We start from the raw sequence: 17718 nt of genomic DNA, 5'->3' as shown, positions 1-17718 counted from the left end.
TTTTTTGTTGGATTACAATTTGATGAGCTGTATGTTTTGTTTTGTTTTTTTTTTTAGATTTTTTCCGTTTTGAGTTTTTTCGGTTTCCTGATGGGAAGAAGTGTGACATAAGATTTGCAGTACTCTGTAACTCTTGTATGTCCTTGGCTGCCTGCTGTTGTGGCTTCATCGTCTTAAACCTGTTTTTATCGGCTGTCAAGGCTCGTAAGAAGTTTTCCTTGACGTAGTCGCAGCAGCTATTGTCTGATGTTAGCATTCCTTTATGTGCCTGGCAACATGGGGGGATATGCACGCTCGCCCGCCGGGCCCCCTCATTACGGCCCTGCACACCTGCTTCTTATTGGACGAGCTACTGAGGCTTTCATGTTCACCAGACGCTCGTTAAACTTTACAGCTTTAAAAGCGCGTGCTGCTAGCGGCTAACGCACAAATGCACCCCGTGAACTGTAAAACGCTAACCGCTATTCGAATGTTTTATGATGATCACGACGGTCTTTTACAGGATTGTTTTTACGTATATAGTGAACTGCCGTTTATCGGGGGAGCATACGTTCCATGTCCACCCACGATTGGTGAAAATCTGCAAATTCCGCAATATAGAGAAAGCATAAATTTTTTTTAAAAAACATTAAGCGTCAACGCATGCTTGCTTCGGACTGTTTTTCACTCCCAGCTGAAATTTATCGTCAAACTGACACATAAAACGGATTAGAATTAAAGACTGTATAGTCAAACGCCTATTTTTTTTTTTTTAAACAATTTACCAAACAATTCATGAACAAAGAACTACTAGCTTAATGCTAGCATACAATGCAAATCGTCATAGACAGGATAACAGAAATTAGCATAGATAATAGGGTAACAACAATACCTTCAAACAACATTTTATATTCAAACACCAAAATGTTAAACCAAGCGTCATTTCGTAGAAAAAAAATATATATACTAGCTAAATTCTAACATAATTCAAAACACCATAGAAGGGCTAATGGAAATAAGCATGTGTGTGTGTACTTGTACATACAACATTGTGAGGACCAAAATACGTCTTTAACCAACAGATTGAGGACATTTTTTGGCCGGTCCTCACAAGTCAAGACAATAGGGTAGGCAATCATTTTTGATGGTTGGGGTTAGAGGAAGGGGCTAGGAAATGCATTATGTCTATGGATGTCCTCACTAAACATGTAAACCCAACGTGTGTGTGTGTGTGTGTGTTTTAACACGTGGGTGGCTGTGTGTGCGTACACGCTTGTGTGTGTGTGCGCGTGCATTTATGTTTTACAGCGTGCCAGTGGGTGGAAGAAAGTGCTTCAATTTCATCTTTATTTTCAAAGCATCCTGTGTGCACAGCGGGGTAGGAGGGTGGGGGGGGGGGGGGTATGGGTGTTGAGGTTCTCCTCGATCCATAACCCTACACGAAAAAGCAGCCTAAAATAAAAGCTACTTACCTGCTAATCAACTTCCATCAGGCAGCTTCACATCCTTCCATTTTTTCTGCTTGTGAAGGCCCGTCAATTATCTTCTCTCTCCTCCACCCCACGACAACAACACGTCTTCGTCATCATTATCGTCGAGTCACTCCTCACACACCAGGAGGAACAGATAATTAATGCACAGTGTGTGGAAAGTTGGGAATAAAAACTCCCCACCCCACCCCCCCCCCCCGCCCCCCTTCATTTTTACTGCCGCCGCTCCTGCTGCTTGACGCTTTACCTTCATTCCAGCTTCAGTTAGCATCAGTGGCAGTTTGTGGCGTGTGCAACATGTGCGACCTCACAGGGCATGTAGCAGATGAATTATTTTATACTCTTTTGTTTACATAATGGTCCAGAACAGTTCCACGTATAACAAACCTACCACTAACGGTGGAATTGCAGTTACTTAGTTATTATAATTCCTTTATTGCTCCTTTCTACCATCACAGTGAACAATTAGCTAGCTAGCTAGCTAAGCCTACACTCTGAAATTCCCTAAATGCCACAATTTACAGCTCACTGTCGTTATATTTCCAAACAAACAGGTGAAGCCGTGGACATCCACCAGCCAGAAGGATACTCAGTAGCCTGTTAGCTCGCAAGCTAGTTGGTGGCTAGCACCTCTGGTAGCGTCACAAAAAGCCTCGGATAGCCTATGATTTATTTCCAAAACTCAATGTTTGGGTTGTGTAGGCTTAAGAAAGATGCTCGATGAAGTAGTAAACATTTTTTGGGCATGACTTGATTGACAGCTGACCGTGGACGTCTGTCGGCCAGAGGGAGCCCTCGTTGCCTGTTAGCTCGCAAGCTAGCTGGTGGCTAGCACCTCTAGTCGCGCCATGAAAAGCCTCGCATAGCCTGTGATTTATTTTCGAAACTCAATGTAGGATTTTGTAGGCTTAGGAAAGCGCTAGATGAAGTAGTAAACAATTTTCTGGTATGAGTTGACAATGAGCCTTATTTTACACACTTGGCAAATTTTGTAGTCATCCAGATTAGGTAGGGTTGTTAACACTTTTCTCTCTGGTGTGTCAAATTCATAAACACGCGTTTGCTTTAGACGGACTTTAATAACTTTAAATTTATGAGTTGTGCATATTTGAATTCCTCACACCTCTGTTTTATATTCAATTAAATTATTTAGATCAAGTTATTGTGAATTTTCTTGTCATGGAAGTTGACTTAACTCCTCCCCTACAGCACGCACTCGCGCACACACACACACACGCGCCTCAGAACTCATGCGAGCTGCATACTCCGGCACAAGACGAAAAACAAGTAGAGGATGAAGCACGTTCCTGTGGGCGTCTTTGTGTTCTTCTGCTCTTCTCTACTGACAGGAAGTGGGAGCAGTGCTCTGCAGAAGCAGCATGTGGCACAGGCGGCTGCGGCAGGGGGGCTGACGCAGGGGTTGACTTGGCGCCACAACGGGCAGGTCTTCAGCATCCTAAGTCGGGGGTCGCGCTACCAGCCACCCGCCCGGACCAGGAGCTCCTCCAGCAGCGGCGTGGTGCTACTTGGCGGAGGTAACGAGACCTCTGCCGCAGTCCGAGTCGCCCCAAGAGTGCCCGCAGCTAATGGCGGCGCGCAGTTACGAGCTATAGCGCGTCAGCGACCTCCTTCAAGAGCAGAACCAAGAGCAGATTCTGGAGAGGACAGGATGGTTGGAGACGACCCACACAACCCGTACAAGGCGTCAAACTACTACCCGTACTACAACTACTATAACTCCTACTATAGACCCAGGGCTTGGACCCGGCACTGGCATGGCTACGGAACCAGATACCACCAGAATGGTGAGAAATGACTTTTTAATATAAAACGAATCATTATGGCTTGAAATGTCGGACCAAATGACTATCCTTGCTGGGGAAGAGACCTCCAGTCCACTAGGGGGCAGAGTGCCGTTTTATAGCCATGAACCTGCACATTAAAATATATGTATGTGCTTCTCAGAATTTCATAGCATGTAGATGTGCCCCCAAGTGTGTTTGAGCACTTGTATTTGTGTGTCACTGCGTGATGATGTCACCGCTCGCAGGTCTTCCCGATCTGGTTCCTGATGCGTACCACATCCAAGTGGGCTCATACGTCCACAGACTTCCCATGTACAACCTACGCTGTGCGGCTGAGGAGAACTGCCTCGCCTCGTGAGACACTACCCATGACACAAAACACTTTTAACTGTCTAAAACTGCTTGCATCCACAATTTAATCCAGCCTGAACCTGATTTAATCCAGTCCATAACTATTTTCATTCCCTCTCATCTCAATTCAAACCCACTAAATGTACTTTAAATTGAAATCTACGTCAATCCAGTCCAAATTTGGCTGAATCCAGTCAAGTCTACCTAAATTCAGCCTAAATCTGTTTCATCATGTCAGAATCGATTTAATCCGGTCTGAATCTACTCTCATTAATTTCCTAATTCCAACCCAAAAACTATTTCCATCTAGTCTGAATTTGGTTAAATCCAGTCAAATCGACTTTAATTCATTCCGTATCTGTTTAATCCTGGATGAATCAACTTCAATCCGATCCAAATCAGTTTGATGCAGTCCGAATCGGATTTAATCCAGTCTAAATCTACTTTAATTGTTTAAACTACTTCAGTCCACTCTAAATCGAGTTAAATCGAATGAAATCTCATTTGTCTGAATCCACTTCAATCCAGTTTTCATTCATTCTAGTCTGAAGCTGATAAATGTGGGTTTTGTCTTTTTTTAATTCACTTTAATCAAGTGTAAATCAATTCAACACAGTATAAACCCACTTTTATCCATCCTGAATAGATTTTCTAAATCTATTTTATTTCTATGTATTCCAGTCCAAATCAGCGTAATGTGGTAAAAATCAAATGTAATATATTCTAAATCACCTTAATCTGGTATAAATCCACTTAATATCAGTCCAAATCCACTTCAATGTTGCCTAAATGTGCTTTAATCCAGTCTGTAGATTAATCCAATTTATTCTCCTCTAAAATCTACTTGCATTCACTTGTTCTGATTTGAATCTGAATCCAGTCTAAACCTACTTCAGTACACCTCAATCTAATCTAACGCGCTTGAATCCCCTCTCAATCCAGTTGAATACAATCTATTCTACTCTAATCTAATTAACACGAGTCCAACCAACACCCAGGAGTGACGCCCCCACAGGACTGTGCGCTCACGCCTTCCGCGTTGTGCTAGCTAGCTAGAATGTTGACGCTAACCGCTATCTCGCCCTGTTGTTGCTGTTGTTGAGTTCTGCGAGGTCTGCCGGAGATTACGACGTGAGAGTTCTGCTGCGGTTCCCTCAGCGTGTGAAGAACCAGGGAACCGCCGACTTTCTGCCGAGCAAAGCGCCGTACTCCTGGGAGTGGCACAGCTGTCACAAGTAAGAGCAGAGGATGTCGGTGATATTTGCCACGCGTGGGCCTGTCGAACCCTCTCAGACTCTTTCCTGATTAAAGGGCTATAAAAGTGAAAATGACTTGACTTAACATGCAAATCCACCAGGAGGCGCTACCACACACCTGTAGCGTGTCTGCCATTTTGTAGTGCTATTCCAATGTGTAGTCAGTGAGTAGTGCAGGTTATGTGGAGCCCTCAACGTAGTCCAGTTTGATGGACTTGAGTCCAGTTAAATCGAGAAATCACGTCCAGTTTGAACTAGTTTAATGCAGTTGAGTCCAATTTAAATTCATCTTGCCCAAAATGGACTTTTACCATCAAGCCAAGTTTAAATTAATCTTTAACTCATTTGCTCCCCAAAACGGTTAAAAACGTTCTATTTTAAATATTGCCACGGTCCCCAATTTTTTTTTATTTATATATATATATATATATATATATATATATTTTTATGTTAGAGCAAACGGAAGGATTTGATGCAGCCTCTGACCTGAAGAGGACGTCTAAAGCAATGGTAGTTATTACAAAGACGGCCAGCAGGTGGCAGCAGAGTATAAGAGATCAACCAGGGCCATGTTACAACAAGCTCTTTTTGACATTGTTTTCAACGGATTTGTGAATAATGAACAAACGTAGCTATTTTCTTTTTTCTTTTTTTTTTCTTCTTTTTTTTTCGATTAAAAAAAATTTAATAAATGTTTTTTTTTTTTTTTTAAATACATATACATATATATATACACATATACACATATATATATATATATATATATACCCTTTTTTTTGTATGTGGGTGAGTATGTGTGTGTGTGTGTGTGTGCATGCGTGCGTGCGAGCGTGTGTGTATTCATCAGTTCACCTAAAGCCCATTAAAAAAAAATCCCATACTAATAATATAATATAATAATAAATTGCCAGATGCAGAAACATCAATGTAAGTTATCACGATGTAGTGGCTCTCGCTAACCGTAGCTATTTTCTAATGCTAATTTCTGCAAAACGGAAACAAATACAAATATACATTTTTTTTTTCCTGATGAAAGAAAAGACTCGAATCATTCTTTTGGTAGGTTCCATGTTTTTGTAGCAGTAGAACAGAATATTCTGTGGGCCTTGCAAAATCAGTCGAAATCCAGTAAAAGAGCCGGCCGGGAGCGAAGGGGGTTGCTTCAGTGAAAATGGCTGCGAGCGAATGACTTAATTTGGCTCAGTCCATTTTTACGTAGTGTAGCCTAGTTTAATACAGTCTAGCCTGCGCTAATCTAGTCCAGTCCAGTTTAATCCTGTATAGTTGAATCTAATGTTGTACACTAGTATTACTAATCTTGTCCAAATTGATCTAATCTGATCTCTGACTCCTTCACGAATGCTGTGTTCTGATTGGCCGCGCGTTGCACCAGTCACTTTCACAGCATGGAGGATTTCAGCCTGTACGAGTTGGTGGACGCCGAGACCAGCAAGGCGGTGGCGGAAGGACACAAGGCCAGTTTCTGCCTGGAGGACACTTCCTGTGAGGCGGGATACTACCGGAGATACGCATGCACCTCGCACACGCAGGTGGACGCGCCCTTTCACCTCGTCGCGTCTTCTTCTTCTTCTTCAACGTGACGTCTGATGTGCTATTCATGCGTGTGCGCCGCGCGTGTTCAGGGTTTGAGTCCGGGCTGTTACGACACGTACAACGCCGACATCGACTGCCAGTGGATCGACATCACCGACGTGGCTCCGGGGAAATACAAACTTAAGGTCACTAGCCCAACTCGAACCAGGAGGAAAACAAGTGCAATTTAATATAGTCGTGTCCAATTTCATCTGGTCTACACCAGTTTGATCTACTGTAATCCAAATTAATCCAACGTATTATTATTATTATTATTATTATCTAGTCTACACAGTTTGAATTTGTGTAGTCTTGTCCAGTTTAATCCAGTCTCGACCCGTTTTTTATCCAGTCGAATGCAGTTTAATTTAGATCTATTTAAAATAGTCTAGTCCAGTTTCAACTGGTCCAGACCAGATAAATCTAGTGTCCCAATTTCGTATATATATCCTAGACCAATTTAATTGAGTCTAATATGTTTTAACCCAGTGTAGTCCAGTTAAATATAGTCTAGACCAGGATTTACCAGTTCCGGTCCGCGAGGTCCAGAGTCCTGCAGGTTTTAGATGTTTCCGCCTACCAACACACCTGATGCTAAAGATCAGACCAGTATAAACTAGTGCAGTTTAGGTTGATCTAGTCTAGCGCAATCTATTCTAGTCCAATGAAATTCTGTTTCTAATTTTGAACAATTTAATCTAGTTTTGGTCAACGTTAACAACTAGCCTAATCGAGTTTAATCAGTCTAGTCCAATTTAAACTAAGTTTTATTTATGTACTGTAACACCTTTAAAGACAAACTTGATATTCAGACATCAGAATGATCAAAACATTGTTTTACAAATTTAAAAGGAAGTCAAAGAGTGTGAACTGTAAAAAAAGTAAAAGTCAGTCATATAAGTACATCAATATTATGCTATCTTTAACGATTGACATTAGCAACATGCTACGATGGTTGAGTGTGCTGTTTTTAGTCGTCGTTGTTGTTGTTGTTTTGGTTGTCAGGTGACCGTCAATCCCAAGAAGAAAATTCAGGAGTCAAACTTTGCCAACAACGTGGTCCAATGTGATGTCCACTACACGGGAAACGCCGCCCACATGTCGGCATGCAAGACCACAACGTAAGAGAGGAATAACACTTCACGTCCAAATCATTTTGATGTCGTCTAAATCTACTGTAGGTCAATTGAATCTCTCCTCGTCTAATTTAATCTAGTCTAGTTTTATGTAGTCGAGTATTATCTAGACAATTCCAGTTCAGTCTAGTGTAGTCCAGTTAAATGTAGGCCAGACAAATTTAATCTGGTGGAGTTTGAAACATTAAATGAATTGCCATACAAATGTAAAAAGAAATGAATCTTTTGTTGTTGTTGGTCTTTCAGGAGCTGAGATTCGACCTGGGGCACAAAATGATTTTCAAACATCGACAGTTGACTTGAAGATTTCATATGAACAACACCAACATGTACTGTATTTGACTTTTAATTTTAACTGCCAGCATCAAATAAACTTGACGCCAATATTCATGAGTCCTTGGTTGTGGTGACGTCACCAAAGCGTGTCTGGTTTGCTCCTCGTGACAGTGTTGTTGTTTTCCACATTGACCACCAGGGGGCGCTGTTGCAACGCTGGTGTTTGTGTGCGAAATGAGTGCAGAAAGCCTTCTCCACAGACAGGCTGTCATTATGTAGTCTAATTATAGTTTCATAAACTTGCATAATTATACTTGCATAATTCTAAAAGTGTAATTATAATCACATAAACTTACAGCGGGACATCAATTCAACTGTCATGTCGCACCAAACAAGTTAAATTTCACATCATTTACATTAAACTATTGTATGCATTAAACGACCCAACTCTACACTACTTAAAAGAATGAGTCATATTTTTTCCATATTTTAATTGGAATTATTTTTATTCTAAAGGGAATAAACCCGTCTAACGGAATCTCTTCTCGAAGATCGTCAATTCAGACGAAGGTCACGTCCTCGGACCAATCTGCTTACACTACAGTTGTAGCTTTAACATTAGTTAAACCACGACCCAAAGAACTATATTCGATTATAATTTGATTTCATTTTAAACATGGATCGATATTAAACATTGTACTTCCTCTATCGAACAACCACAACAAAACCACGACCCGTCCCGTTCTTGTGCAAAGTTACATCAAATTGAACTTTTTACGCCTTGTAAACATGTTTTGAAATAAAAAGAGATTCATTTAATCAAGTTCAATGCTTAAAGGCCCTTGGCAAGTGAAAGTGAGCAGCGTGGGGGGGAAAAAAGGGGAGAGCGAGCGCTCTTTCTTCGGCGCCGCTCTATGAGGACATATGTCAAAGTCTTTGTGCTGCTGCTAGCATCGACGAGTAAAAAAAAAAAAAAAAAAAAAAAAGGGAAAAAAATACATTTGCATCTGAACCTTCCCGTCAGCCGCTCTGCTCTTTGCAGTCCGCCCGTCCGCCAGGTAATGTATACACTTTAGCATCTGCGCACATTTAAAAAGTGTTCCTTTTTTTCCCGACCTCCACTTTCTCCTGTCGCCTCCTTTTCCATCTGTCCGGCTAGCCATTAGCTAGCAGGCTAATCCGTTAGCGTCCCTGGATGCTGATTAGCCTGCTAGCATTGCCAATTAGCCTCAATCGAACCGATTACAGGAGCACAAGAAACTCACTTTTCAATCACACTAAATACTCAACGAAAAGCTCTAAATGCAAAATATATGCTCAAAATAGACTTGTAAGTATAGTTGCATCTCCTAAACACAATTGTCTTTCAATGTGTTGCACGCGTCTGTCTCTTAAACTTGAATTCTGACCATTTATTTATGATATGCTGAAGAATAACGTGTTTTTCTTTCAATTGAAGACTTTTGTCTGCTATATAATATCACGTATGATGTTTTCAGACTGTCCCTGAAGGCAACACGTCAAATCCAGTGCTGCCTTGAGGGATAGACTCAAAGAGAAAAAAACTTTCGACTCATCAACAACAACAAAAACTCTAAACCTTTCATTTCTAGTTTTGTTCTGAACTTTGATGTGTGTGCATAATGGAGGATAATGATGCCTTTGAAAGCTACAACCCTAACATTATTTGATTTATTGACTTGGTGGTTGTTTGTGTGGTCCTGGAACAACACATTAAAAAACATGTGAACCTGAACGCAACATAACTTTTACTTTTGCATGCTATCTAAGGGATTAGCAGACTGCTGGTGACAGACTTGCTAGTGATTAGCTGGGGCATGTGTTTGCTAATCGTGATTAGCATTAAGAAGTTGGATATGCTAGTAACTTTAATTGTGCTTGTGGTGTATTTGTTATTGTTGCGTTATTGTGCCACGTTGTTGTGTAATATTGTTGTTCTCATGTTTTTTTCATGTTGTTGTTATCGTGTCACGCAATGTTACTGTTTCAAGTCGTTAGGTGTTTGTGGGGAGATAATGAGGTGTGATGTTGCATCATGGTGTGTATGTGTTCTGAGGGTTAGGGTCAGGTTCGAATGATGTGTTCTGAATGTGTCGTTATGTTGTTTGTTTTCAACGTGTCATATCTTGTGCAGGGTTGGAGGTGATGAGGTGTGAAGATGGAGGTTCCTGAGTATTTGGACTTGGATGAGATCGACTTCTCGGACGACGCCGTGGTCAGTTACACACACAAAGAACGCACACACCTGCCGTTGTCGTGATGGCGGTATTGGGGTCTTCCGATATTTGGCAGAATAAAATTCAGAGAAAAAAACATAGATTTTTTGTAGATTTGAAATGATTTGAAATTAATCAGTTGGGCCCTGGAACTCATCACCATGTTGTGTTGTTTCAGTATTCCGTCTCTTCTCTGAAGAACATTCCGGAACTGTCCAGACGGAGCGATGTTCAGGCAGAGGAACGAGCCGGTAACAATGCTTAATGTGTTAGCTAACTGGCTAATGCTAACATGCGCTATCGGGATTTAAACTAGGCCTCCTTCTCATCTATCCATATTCCTTCTCACTTCTCCCTCACTCCGCTCCTCAGCGCCGGCCATCAACTGGAGCCGCGGCGTGGCGTCCCACGTGGGCGTGGTGGGAATCAAACCCACGGGCGTGACCGAGGCGCACAGTAAGTTCCGTCCCGTGAAGCGAGTTTCTCCTCTCAAGCATCACCCCGAGACCAGAGAGGAGCCTCCGGGCTGGAATGCCAAGGTCCAAGACCAGGAGCGAGGAGCGGGGGACGCCAGGCCGGTCTCTAAGGACCACAAAATACCTTCCAACTCGGCGGGAGGGAAGATGGTGGACGACGCTGGTGCGGGTTCAGGTCAGTGAAATGTCCAAAAGAAATGTTCAATTAAACATTATGTCTAATAAAATTGTGCTAGCTTAATGCTAACATGTAAAGTGAAATGCCTTAAATGGGCTAATAGAAATTAGCATCACTGTTATTTATTTAACAAACAGAGCATACAACAATACTCACAGTCATACTGCTAGCTCAGTGCTAATATATAATGCAAAATGCCACAGACGAGCTAAAAAAAAATAGCATTTATGTTACAACAATAATAAACCTTCAAAAAAACTGCTACTTTAACACACATGAAGCAGCAACACGTTTAAACAGAGCATATATCAGGTAGCTAATTCCGTATTACAGCAGGCGCTAACCACGGGGGCAACCCGGGTGTCTTGGGAGAGCTGGAGCACTACGACCTTGACATGGACGAGATCCTGGACGTGCCGTTCATCAAGTCGTCCGGCCAGCAGACGTCGACGCTGCCGAGGGCCCCCGACAAGCGGACGCTGAGCGCGGGCAACGTGGGCGGGGCCACGCTGGAGAGACAACGGAGGCAAAACAACAAGAACAACAAGGAAGACGACAACGGCAACAACACGGCAGCACAGGTACACACGCACACGCACAAAATCATCTGCTCTTCATAATTTTTTTGTCTTTCTCCATCTCAACTTTTCCTTTTCCTCCTTCTGTTCCTCCTGAAGATGTGCGTCCTGTCCCCTCTGAAGTGGTCGGACCTGAGGAAGTCCAAGTCCCTGGATCCGGACTTGCAGCACCTTCCTCGTTCTCAGTCGTCAGGAGGCTTTCAGCATCATCTGGCGCTCTCCTCGTCCTCTTCGCTGCTCAGCTGCTCCTCGTCGCTCTCCTCCTTCCCTGAGGGAGGTATGTGGTCTAATAATGGATTGTCAAGACACGCCCCTTCATTAACATATCTTCAGTTTTATGACAAAAACTATAATAGAGCTTCAATATACAGATCTGTAATGGATGGACTAGATCACTGATCTGTATATATTACCGGATAGCCATACACGCCCGTGCAAGCCGTTGAAACCACAGGGCGGCCATTTTACTCTTCGCATTTCGCGGGCAGACTACTGTGGCCTGGTGGTCACTATTTTTTAACAAGTGGACGGTCCCCTTTTTCTTTTATTGCTCAGTTCCTTTGACCCCAAGATTAGATTTGGCAGAGGCATCTTTTGTTGAATTACAGGTATACAAGTTTCCTCCTGTAAACATCATTAATCATATAATTTATACATGTATTTAGGGCAAGTTGTAAAATGTTTGAAGTCCTCTTGTTTATGTTTAGCAAATTAACACCATCATAAATCATGCTGTTTCTACTAATAACTAAAAACAAATTTCCAATTTTGATACTGTAAATGTATAGGATTGTGTACTGAGAAACGTTTCTTGGGAGGAGCAATATGGCGGCCTCGCGGCTTCAAAAGTCTTGGCCTAGCGGCTATCCAGGCATATATACAGATCAGTGGATTACATAGATCTAGAAGATATGCAAAAGGCTCTAGAATATGTAAAGAGCTATGCACAGTTCTAGAACTATAACATACAATATTGAAGCTAGATCTAGAGTAGAAAAGGGCAATATTAAATTAAAATATTTGATTTAGAGGTACATCTGGAAAAGAGATTCAAATGAATATATAGATTTAGAGTACATATAGATCTGGATTAGAAGCCTCTAGAATAGATAATGTAATATTTACTTACATATAAAATACATGCAAATCAGGTTGATACATATTACAATATAGATTGAGCTAGAATAGATATAGCTATAGAAGTAGTTGTTGAGTAAGGATCGAGAAAATAAACTTTTTATACCATACAAACTAACCTGCTAATAATCAATCTGCTAATCAATATGTCCTTGATTGACCCAGACAAGCTGCTGTCAGCCAGGGTGTATCCGGAAGCACAGAACCACAACCAGAATCAGAGGCCCGGCCTGGAGCCACCAGCAGGGGGCGCCGGCGTCTTGTTTCCCCCGCTGGCCAAGCAGGACGCTGCCAAGCCGTGGAGCCCTGCAGGAGGACAACATGGAGGAGGGGGAGGAGCGGAGGTGGACGAGGAAAGCAAGAAGAAGCACAACATCATCAACATCGTCAGGGACGGTCAAATTTCGCTTCTGGTGAGATGCCCGCTTGTCTTTATTTATGCTGGCATGGCGCTACACCGCAGCTAGGGGGTGCTAAAGCCCTGTCAGAAATGTGTGTGGCCCCAGTTAAGCACCTGCAGTGTTTTATTTTTACGTATTTTCCATGTATTCAATTAATTTTCAAAATGGTAAGAAGTTCACAAGTAGCCATTCTTGTTCCTGCTCCTGTGCGACGTTTTCCCGTCAGCCTCACCTGGCCGCCGACAACCTTTCGCTGATCCGCGACGAGGCGGGCAACAACCTTCTGCACGTGTCGGCGTCTCAGGGCCACGCCGAGTGTCTCCAGCATCTCACGTCTCTGATGGGAGAGGACGGACTGAACGAACGCAACCAGCAGCAGCTCACGCCCGCCGGGTTCGCCGTCAAGGTCCGTCTGGGCGGGCCCGGGGCGGCCATCTTGTTTTGTTGTTTACAACATGCTGTGCTTGAATGTGTGTAGAACGGCCACCTGGAGTGCGTGCGTTGGATGGTGAGCGAGACCGAAGCCATCGCCGAGTTGAGCTGCACCAGAGAACATCCTAGCTTGATACACTACGCCGCTCGCTACGGACAGGTGAGGTGACACACTTCCTGGCGCTCGACTTGCTGGGACCCTCCAAGCCTTACGTGTGTTTGTTTGTGTGTTTAGGAGAAGGTGTTGCTGTGGCTGCTTCAGTTTATGCAGGAACAGGCCATCTCTCTGGATGAGGTGGACCACAACGGCAACACGGGCGTACACGTGGCCGCGCAATATGGACACCTCACGTGTATACAGGTACGCACATATATTCTGATTACACATTTATTACGTGTACGCAGGTACGAGTATATATATATATATTAGGGATAGATTATCGGCCTGCAGATATTTGCCATTTTGGCGAAAACCGGCCTGCCGATATTTGGCAAAATTTTGACGCAAAAATTTTCTCTTTTCCTGCAAATGAATATCAGCTTCAAATATGGGTTATCGGTCTCCTTGACTACTAATAATATGTATCGGCCTTGAAAAAAACATCAATCTATCACTAATATATATGGGTGGTTCTCGGCAAGCAGGGCCCAGCGGCCCCATTTCTCAAACGTAAGCGTAAATCATGCTTACAAACTTTCCCACGCAAAATGTGGCATTTATCAATATTGGACTTGCGCTCTGACAAAAAAATGTATGGTTGCTGCCGCCATCTAGTGGCGGGTGCCTGAAGCACACTCTCATCACAAGACCCCCACTGTACATTGTAATTGTGTTTTGTTTTTACAAAGTACGCCAAACACGCTGATCGGAAGTGTGAAGCTGATGTGTGTGCGTGTGTTTAGACGCTGGTGGAGTACGGCTCCAACGTGACGGTGTTGAACCAGCAGGGCGAGCGACCGTCACAGTTGGCGGAGCGTCAAGGTCACAGCCCCTGCGCTCGCTACCTGGTCGTCGTGGAAACGTGCATGTCCTTAGCGTCGCAGGTCGTCAAGCTGACCAAGCAGCTCACCGAGTCAGTGCGGGGGGGGGCGGAGAACAAGACGACAAATATTCAGTTCTCACCTCGTGAAACTTGTTGAGTAAATGTGTGCGTGTGTGCGTGCGCGTGTGTTGCAGACAAGCAGCTGAGAAAGCAACACTACAGAAACAACTACACAAACTTGACGCTGGCGTGGAGGCGTGGCCTGAGATGATGCTGAGCGTGGAGGGGACTTCGGTGGACAGCGATTGGCTGGTGCGTCAGGAGGCGGGGCTACGGAAAGATACCTGCGATGCCTCGAGGGTCGGGGCGGCGGCTGCGGGGGGGCCGAGCCGAGAGGGCGCTCGTCGCAGCAGTGCGCTGGCGTCGGCAGAAAAGCGCGAGCAGAAGCTGGCGCGTCTGAAGCAGATGATGCAACGCTCGCTCAGCGAATCGGATTCCGACGCCCCTCCCCGGCCCGATAGGCCCACGCACCTGCCAATCAATGACGAGGAGCCCGCCTCCAAGCACCTCCACCTGGTGATGAGGAAGCACCTCCCCCCGGCTGACAGGAAGCTGATCTCCAAGCCGGTCAACGGCGTGGCCTTCAGTCCCTCCGAGGCGGCGGACTCGACGGGCGACGCGGACGCCGCCAGCCCGCCCAAGGCGGCGGCCACCAGCCCCAAGAGCGCACTCAAGTCGCCGTCGTCACGCAGGAAGACGGCGCACAGCCTCAAGCTCAGGGTCACCTTCAATGAGCACCTGCACCAGGAGGCGGAGCCTAGCAGGGCACCGCCCACCACCAAGGAGGCCATGCCCACAGCAAGCTTGGAGGCCAAGAGGCCCTTTGGGGCGCTCAGGTCCATTATGGAGACGCTCAGCGGAAACGCAAACAACAACAACAACACGCACAATACGACACACAACCAGCACAAGAACAAGAACAGAAGCACAAATGTGTAAACACGTTCTGTCGCCCTGGCAACAACACTTTTTATGATCACATACTTTTTTACATGATGTCACCCTTTTTAAACACAACTTTATTTAATGCAGGCTGTTAAATGTGGCACTATTGCGAATTTGCAATGTAATACCATTTTAAAACTTTATTTCAACCAGGCTGTCGCTATAGCAACAATCGTCCTACTTTAATCATGATTTTTTTTTTTTTACTTTATTTAAACCAGGCTGTTGTTTAACATGACACCATTCACTTTAAGCACAACTATTCTTAAACAACACGTCACGTCACCTGATTGCATGGCAATACTAATCATGAGCTACATTTTTTTATTTTTTTTTTTTACATAGCTTTATTTCAACCAGGCTGCCATTGGACCTGTTGTCATGACAACAATATTCCTGATGCCAACAAGTCGTCACATGACCTGCCACCATGGCAACACTATTCATGAATTCAACTCACTGTTTTTTCAACAACTTTATTTAAAATAAGCCTGCACCATAGCAAGAATGTCACATTATTTAAAAAAGAAAAGAAAAAAAGTTGGTTTCACCCGTTGTCATGGCAACACGGAAGAAATTTAGAAACAGATATTTATACCAAGCAGTTAAGTGACCTGGCACATTGATGTCACTTTTTTAATTTTTTTTTATTTTAACCATTTTTTTCTTTCTGGTTGCCAAGCAACAACACTTTGGTCAAAAAGCCTGTCATGTTATGTCACTATTGCAACTATTTTGATGTCACGTTTTTGGTATTTTAAAACTAGAGTAGATTCCTGCTTGACCTGTTGCTATGGTAACAACACTTTATTCATTATGTCACTTTTTGTATACAAGTATTTTTCCACACAACTTTATTTAAACAAGACTGTCAATTCCTGTGTCTTCATCCTGCGCCTCCTAGTGGACGCCAGACTCACTACACAGTACAATTGCTTCACAGCCGCCAGTCCGTTAGGGGGCAGCAGTTGAATCCAAATGTGCTCCACCTCAGGGCTCTGCTGACATCGCAGCAATCTGATTGGACGCTTGGAGACATGCGCCAATTAGTGCCAATGATGCTAATGGCTCGTTAGTGACATGACAAAATGAACGGATGTCACGAATGTGTTTTTCTTCAATTCATCAAAATGACAAAAATGAAGAGGCAAATTATGAAATAACGCAACAAATGTTAGCACTTTTTTTTTTTCTTACTAAAAACACATTAAAGGTTTAATTATATTTCTCATGACTTGTGCTCTTTTATTTCAGATTGTTTGATGCCAAGCTGGCATCTAGCCACGTTAGCATGTTTCCTGTATTGGTTTTACGCTGGTAAGTAGTTGGCATTTGGCTTGTGTGACACACACATATTATGTAAATTAGCATTTAGTTAGTGACTGTAATAGCAATGTAACATTTACCCCACAATTTCCCCAGATTTTAGGCTAGCATTTATTTAGCCTGTGGGACTGTTATTGTTTCTAACTTACATTAGTATGTAGCATTTAGCTACTGATGCTGAATGTTTAGCTTGTGTGACAAACGCCTAGCAATAAGTGGCTGTTTATCTTTGCGTGTTAGCATTTAGCCTTTGGGACTCCCTTTGCTTAGTGTGTTAATACGTGGCTACAAGTATTTAGCTTATATTTAGCAATTTGCCAGTGTGACTAGGCAAAGTAGGGCCCAGGGGCCCACATCTGGCCGGTCCTCACAGTGACCATGAAGTCAAAGTAAAATAAAAAATATGCGTTGCTTTTATTTTAAAAGTTGTGATTTTTGCCAGTATAAGCAAGCTAGTGAGCAAGACTTGTCTATACATTCCCACGTATCTATTTGTGAGTCCTGATTTGGAACAGCTAATTTGAGTTGGCGGTTAGTGCACAAAATTATTGTTCTAATTTTGATAGTGTAAACATATCATTTTAATGGCGGCTTTTAATTTTTTTTCAATTGTGTATTTCCTCATTATGACAATACATACCATTTCGACACGTGGAGCAATTTATTGAATCACGACGTGTGCGTTTTCCAAATAAGTTAATAAATAATAAATAAATTCATATAATACAATAATATATTTTTAAAAATTAGGCCTTTTTAGGTGTAATTAATTAGCAAGTAGCATTTATGTGACTCCCAGTGCCTAGCTTATCGTAGCGTATAGCATCTTTTACCGTTTGGCTTATTAGCATGTGACCTGGAAATGGTACTAAGCAACAGCTGTTTTCCTATTGTGTTTGTTCAGCTAGCTATCATTTAGCTCAAGTGTTTAGGTTAGCATTTAGCCTATGTAACTGCCAGTTTTAGTTCCTGCTAGCGTGTAGCCTTTAACTGGATACATGGTCTCTTAAGTGCTGTCCAATCGATGAGGTTGAATTTATCACTTTGACTTGTGCGTCCCCCCTTTGTGCCCCCACAGG

The 17718-nt window shown here is 43.2% G+C and overlaps 2 protein-coding genes across 5 annotated transcripts; both read left to right on the top strand.

The window, feature by feature from the left end:
- Positions 1 to 23: 23 nt before the first annotated feature.
- Positions 24 to 8003, top strand: lox (lysyl oxidase). The gene is made up of 7 exons (XM_077560700.1): positions 24 to 3274; positions 3520 to 3628; positions 4729 to 4860; positions 6275 to 6431; positions 6525 to 6620; positions 7480 to 7595; positions 7857 to 8003. Exons 1-7 carry the CDS (start codon positions 2764 to 2766, stop codon positions 7861 to 7863), a joined length of 1128 nt encoding a protein of 375 aa, XP_077416826.1. The 5' UTR covers positions 24 to 2763; the 3' UTR covers positions 7864 to 8003.
- An 870-nt stretch (positions 8004 to 8873) lies between these two features.
- Positions 8874 to 16544, top strand: sncaip (synuclein, alpha interacting protein). Of its 4 annotated transcripts, none has more exons than XM_077560595.1 (12): positions 8874 to 8944; positions 10042 to 10122; positions 10302 to 10374; positions 10496 to 10774; positions 11111 to 11358; positions 11455 to 11632; positions 12658 to 12905; positions 13120 to 13299; positions 13372 to 13485; positions 13561 to 13686; positions 14229 to 14398; positions 14503 to 16544. In XM_077560595.1, exons 2-12 carry the CDS (start codon positions 10066 to 10068, stop codon positions 15305 to 15307), a joined length of 2478 nt encoding a protein of 825 aa, XP_077416721.1. In that variant the 5' UTR covers positions 8874 to 8944; positions 10042 to 10065; the 3' UTR covers positions 15308 to 16544. The 4 variants fall into 4 exon arrangements, with proteins under 4 accessions (XP_077416721.1, XP_077416723.1, XP_077416722.1 ...); XM_077560596.1 differs by lacking the exon at positions 8874 to 8944 and adding an exon at positions 9503 to 9769; XM_077560597.1 differs by lacking the exon at positions 8874 to 8944 and having other exon boundaries at positions 9501 to 10122; positions 11114 to 11358.
- Positions 16545 to 17718: the final 1174 nt, after the last annotated feature.

The sequence above is a fragment of the Vanacampus margaritifer genome, chromosome 3 (assembly GCF_051991255.1).
Source record: "Vanacampus margaritifer isolate UIUO_Vmar chromosome 3, RoL_Vmar_1.0, whole genome shotgun sequence".
Taxonomy (NCBI): Eukaryota; Metazoa; Chordata; class Actinopteri; order Syngnathiformes; family Syngnathidae; genus Vanacampus; species Vanacampus margaritifer.
The sequence above is the reverse complement of the archived record's forward strand: the minus strand, read 5'-3'. Positions and strand labels throughout refer to the sequence as shown.

Bases quoted from the DNA above. Each gene is read 5' to 3' on its own strand.
- lox (XM_077560700.1), top strand. From the start codon at position 2,764: ATGAAGCACGTTCCTGTGGGCGTCTTTGTGTTCTTCTGCTCTTCTCTA. The intron at 4,861-6,274 runs GTAAGAGCAGAG...GCGTTGCACCAG, and splicing joins GAGTGGCACAGCTGTCACAA to TCACTTTCACAGCATGGAGG. The intron at 6,432-6,524 runs GTGGACGCGCCC...GCGCGTGTTCAG, and splicing joins CATGCACCTCGCACACGCAG to GGTTTGAGTCCGGGCTGTTA.
- sncaip (XM_077560595.1), top strand. From the start codon at position 10,066: ATGGAGGTTCCTGAGTATTTGGACTTGGATGAGATCGACTTCTCGGAC. The intron at 11,359-11,454 runs GTACACACGCAC...TTCCTCCTGAAG, and splicing joins GCAACAACACGGCAGCACAG to ATGTGCGTCCTGTCCCCTCT. The intron at 13,300-13,371 runs GTCCGTCTGGGC...GAATGTGTGTAG, and splicing joins CCGCCGGGTTCGCCGTCAAG to AACGGCCACCTGGAGTGCGT.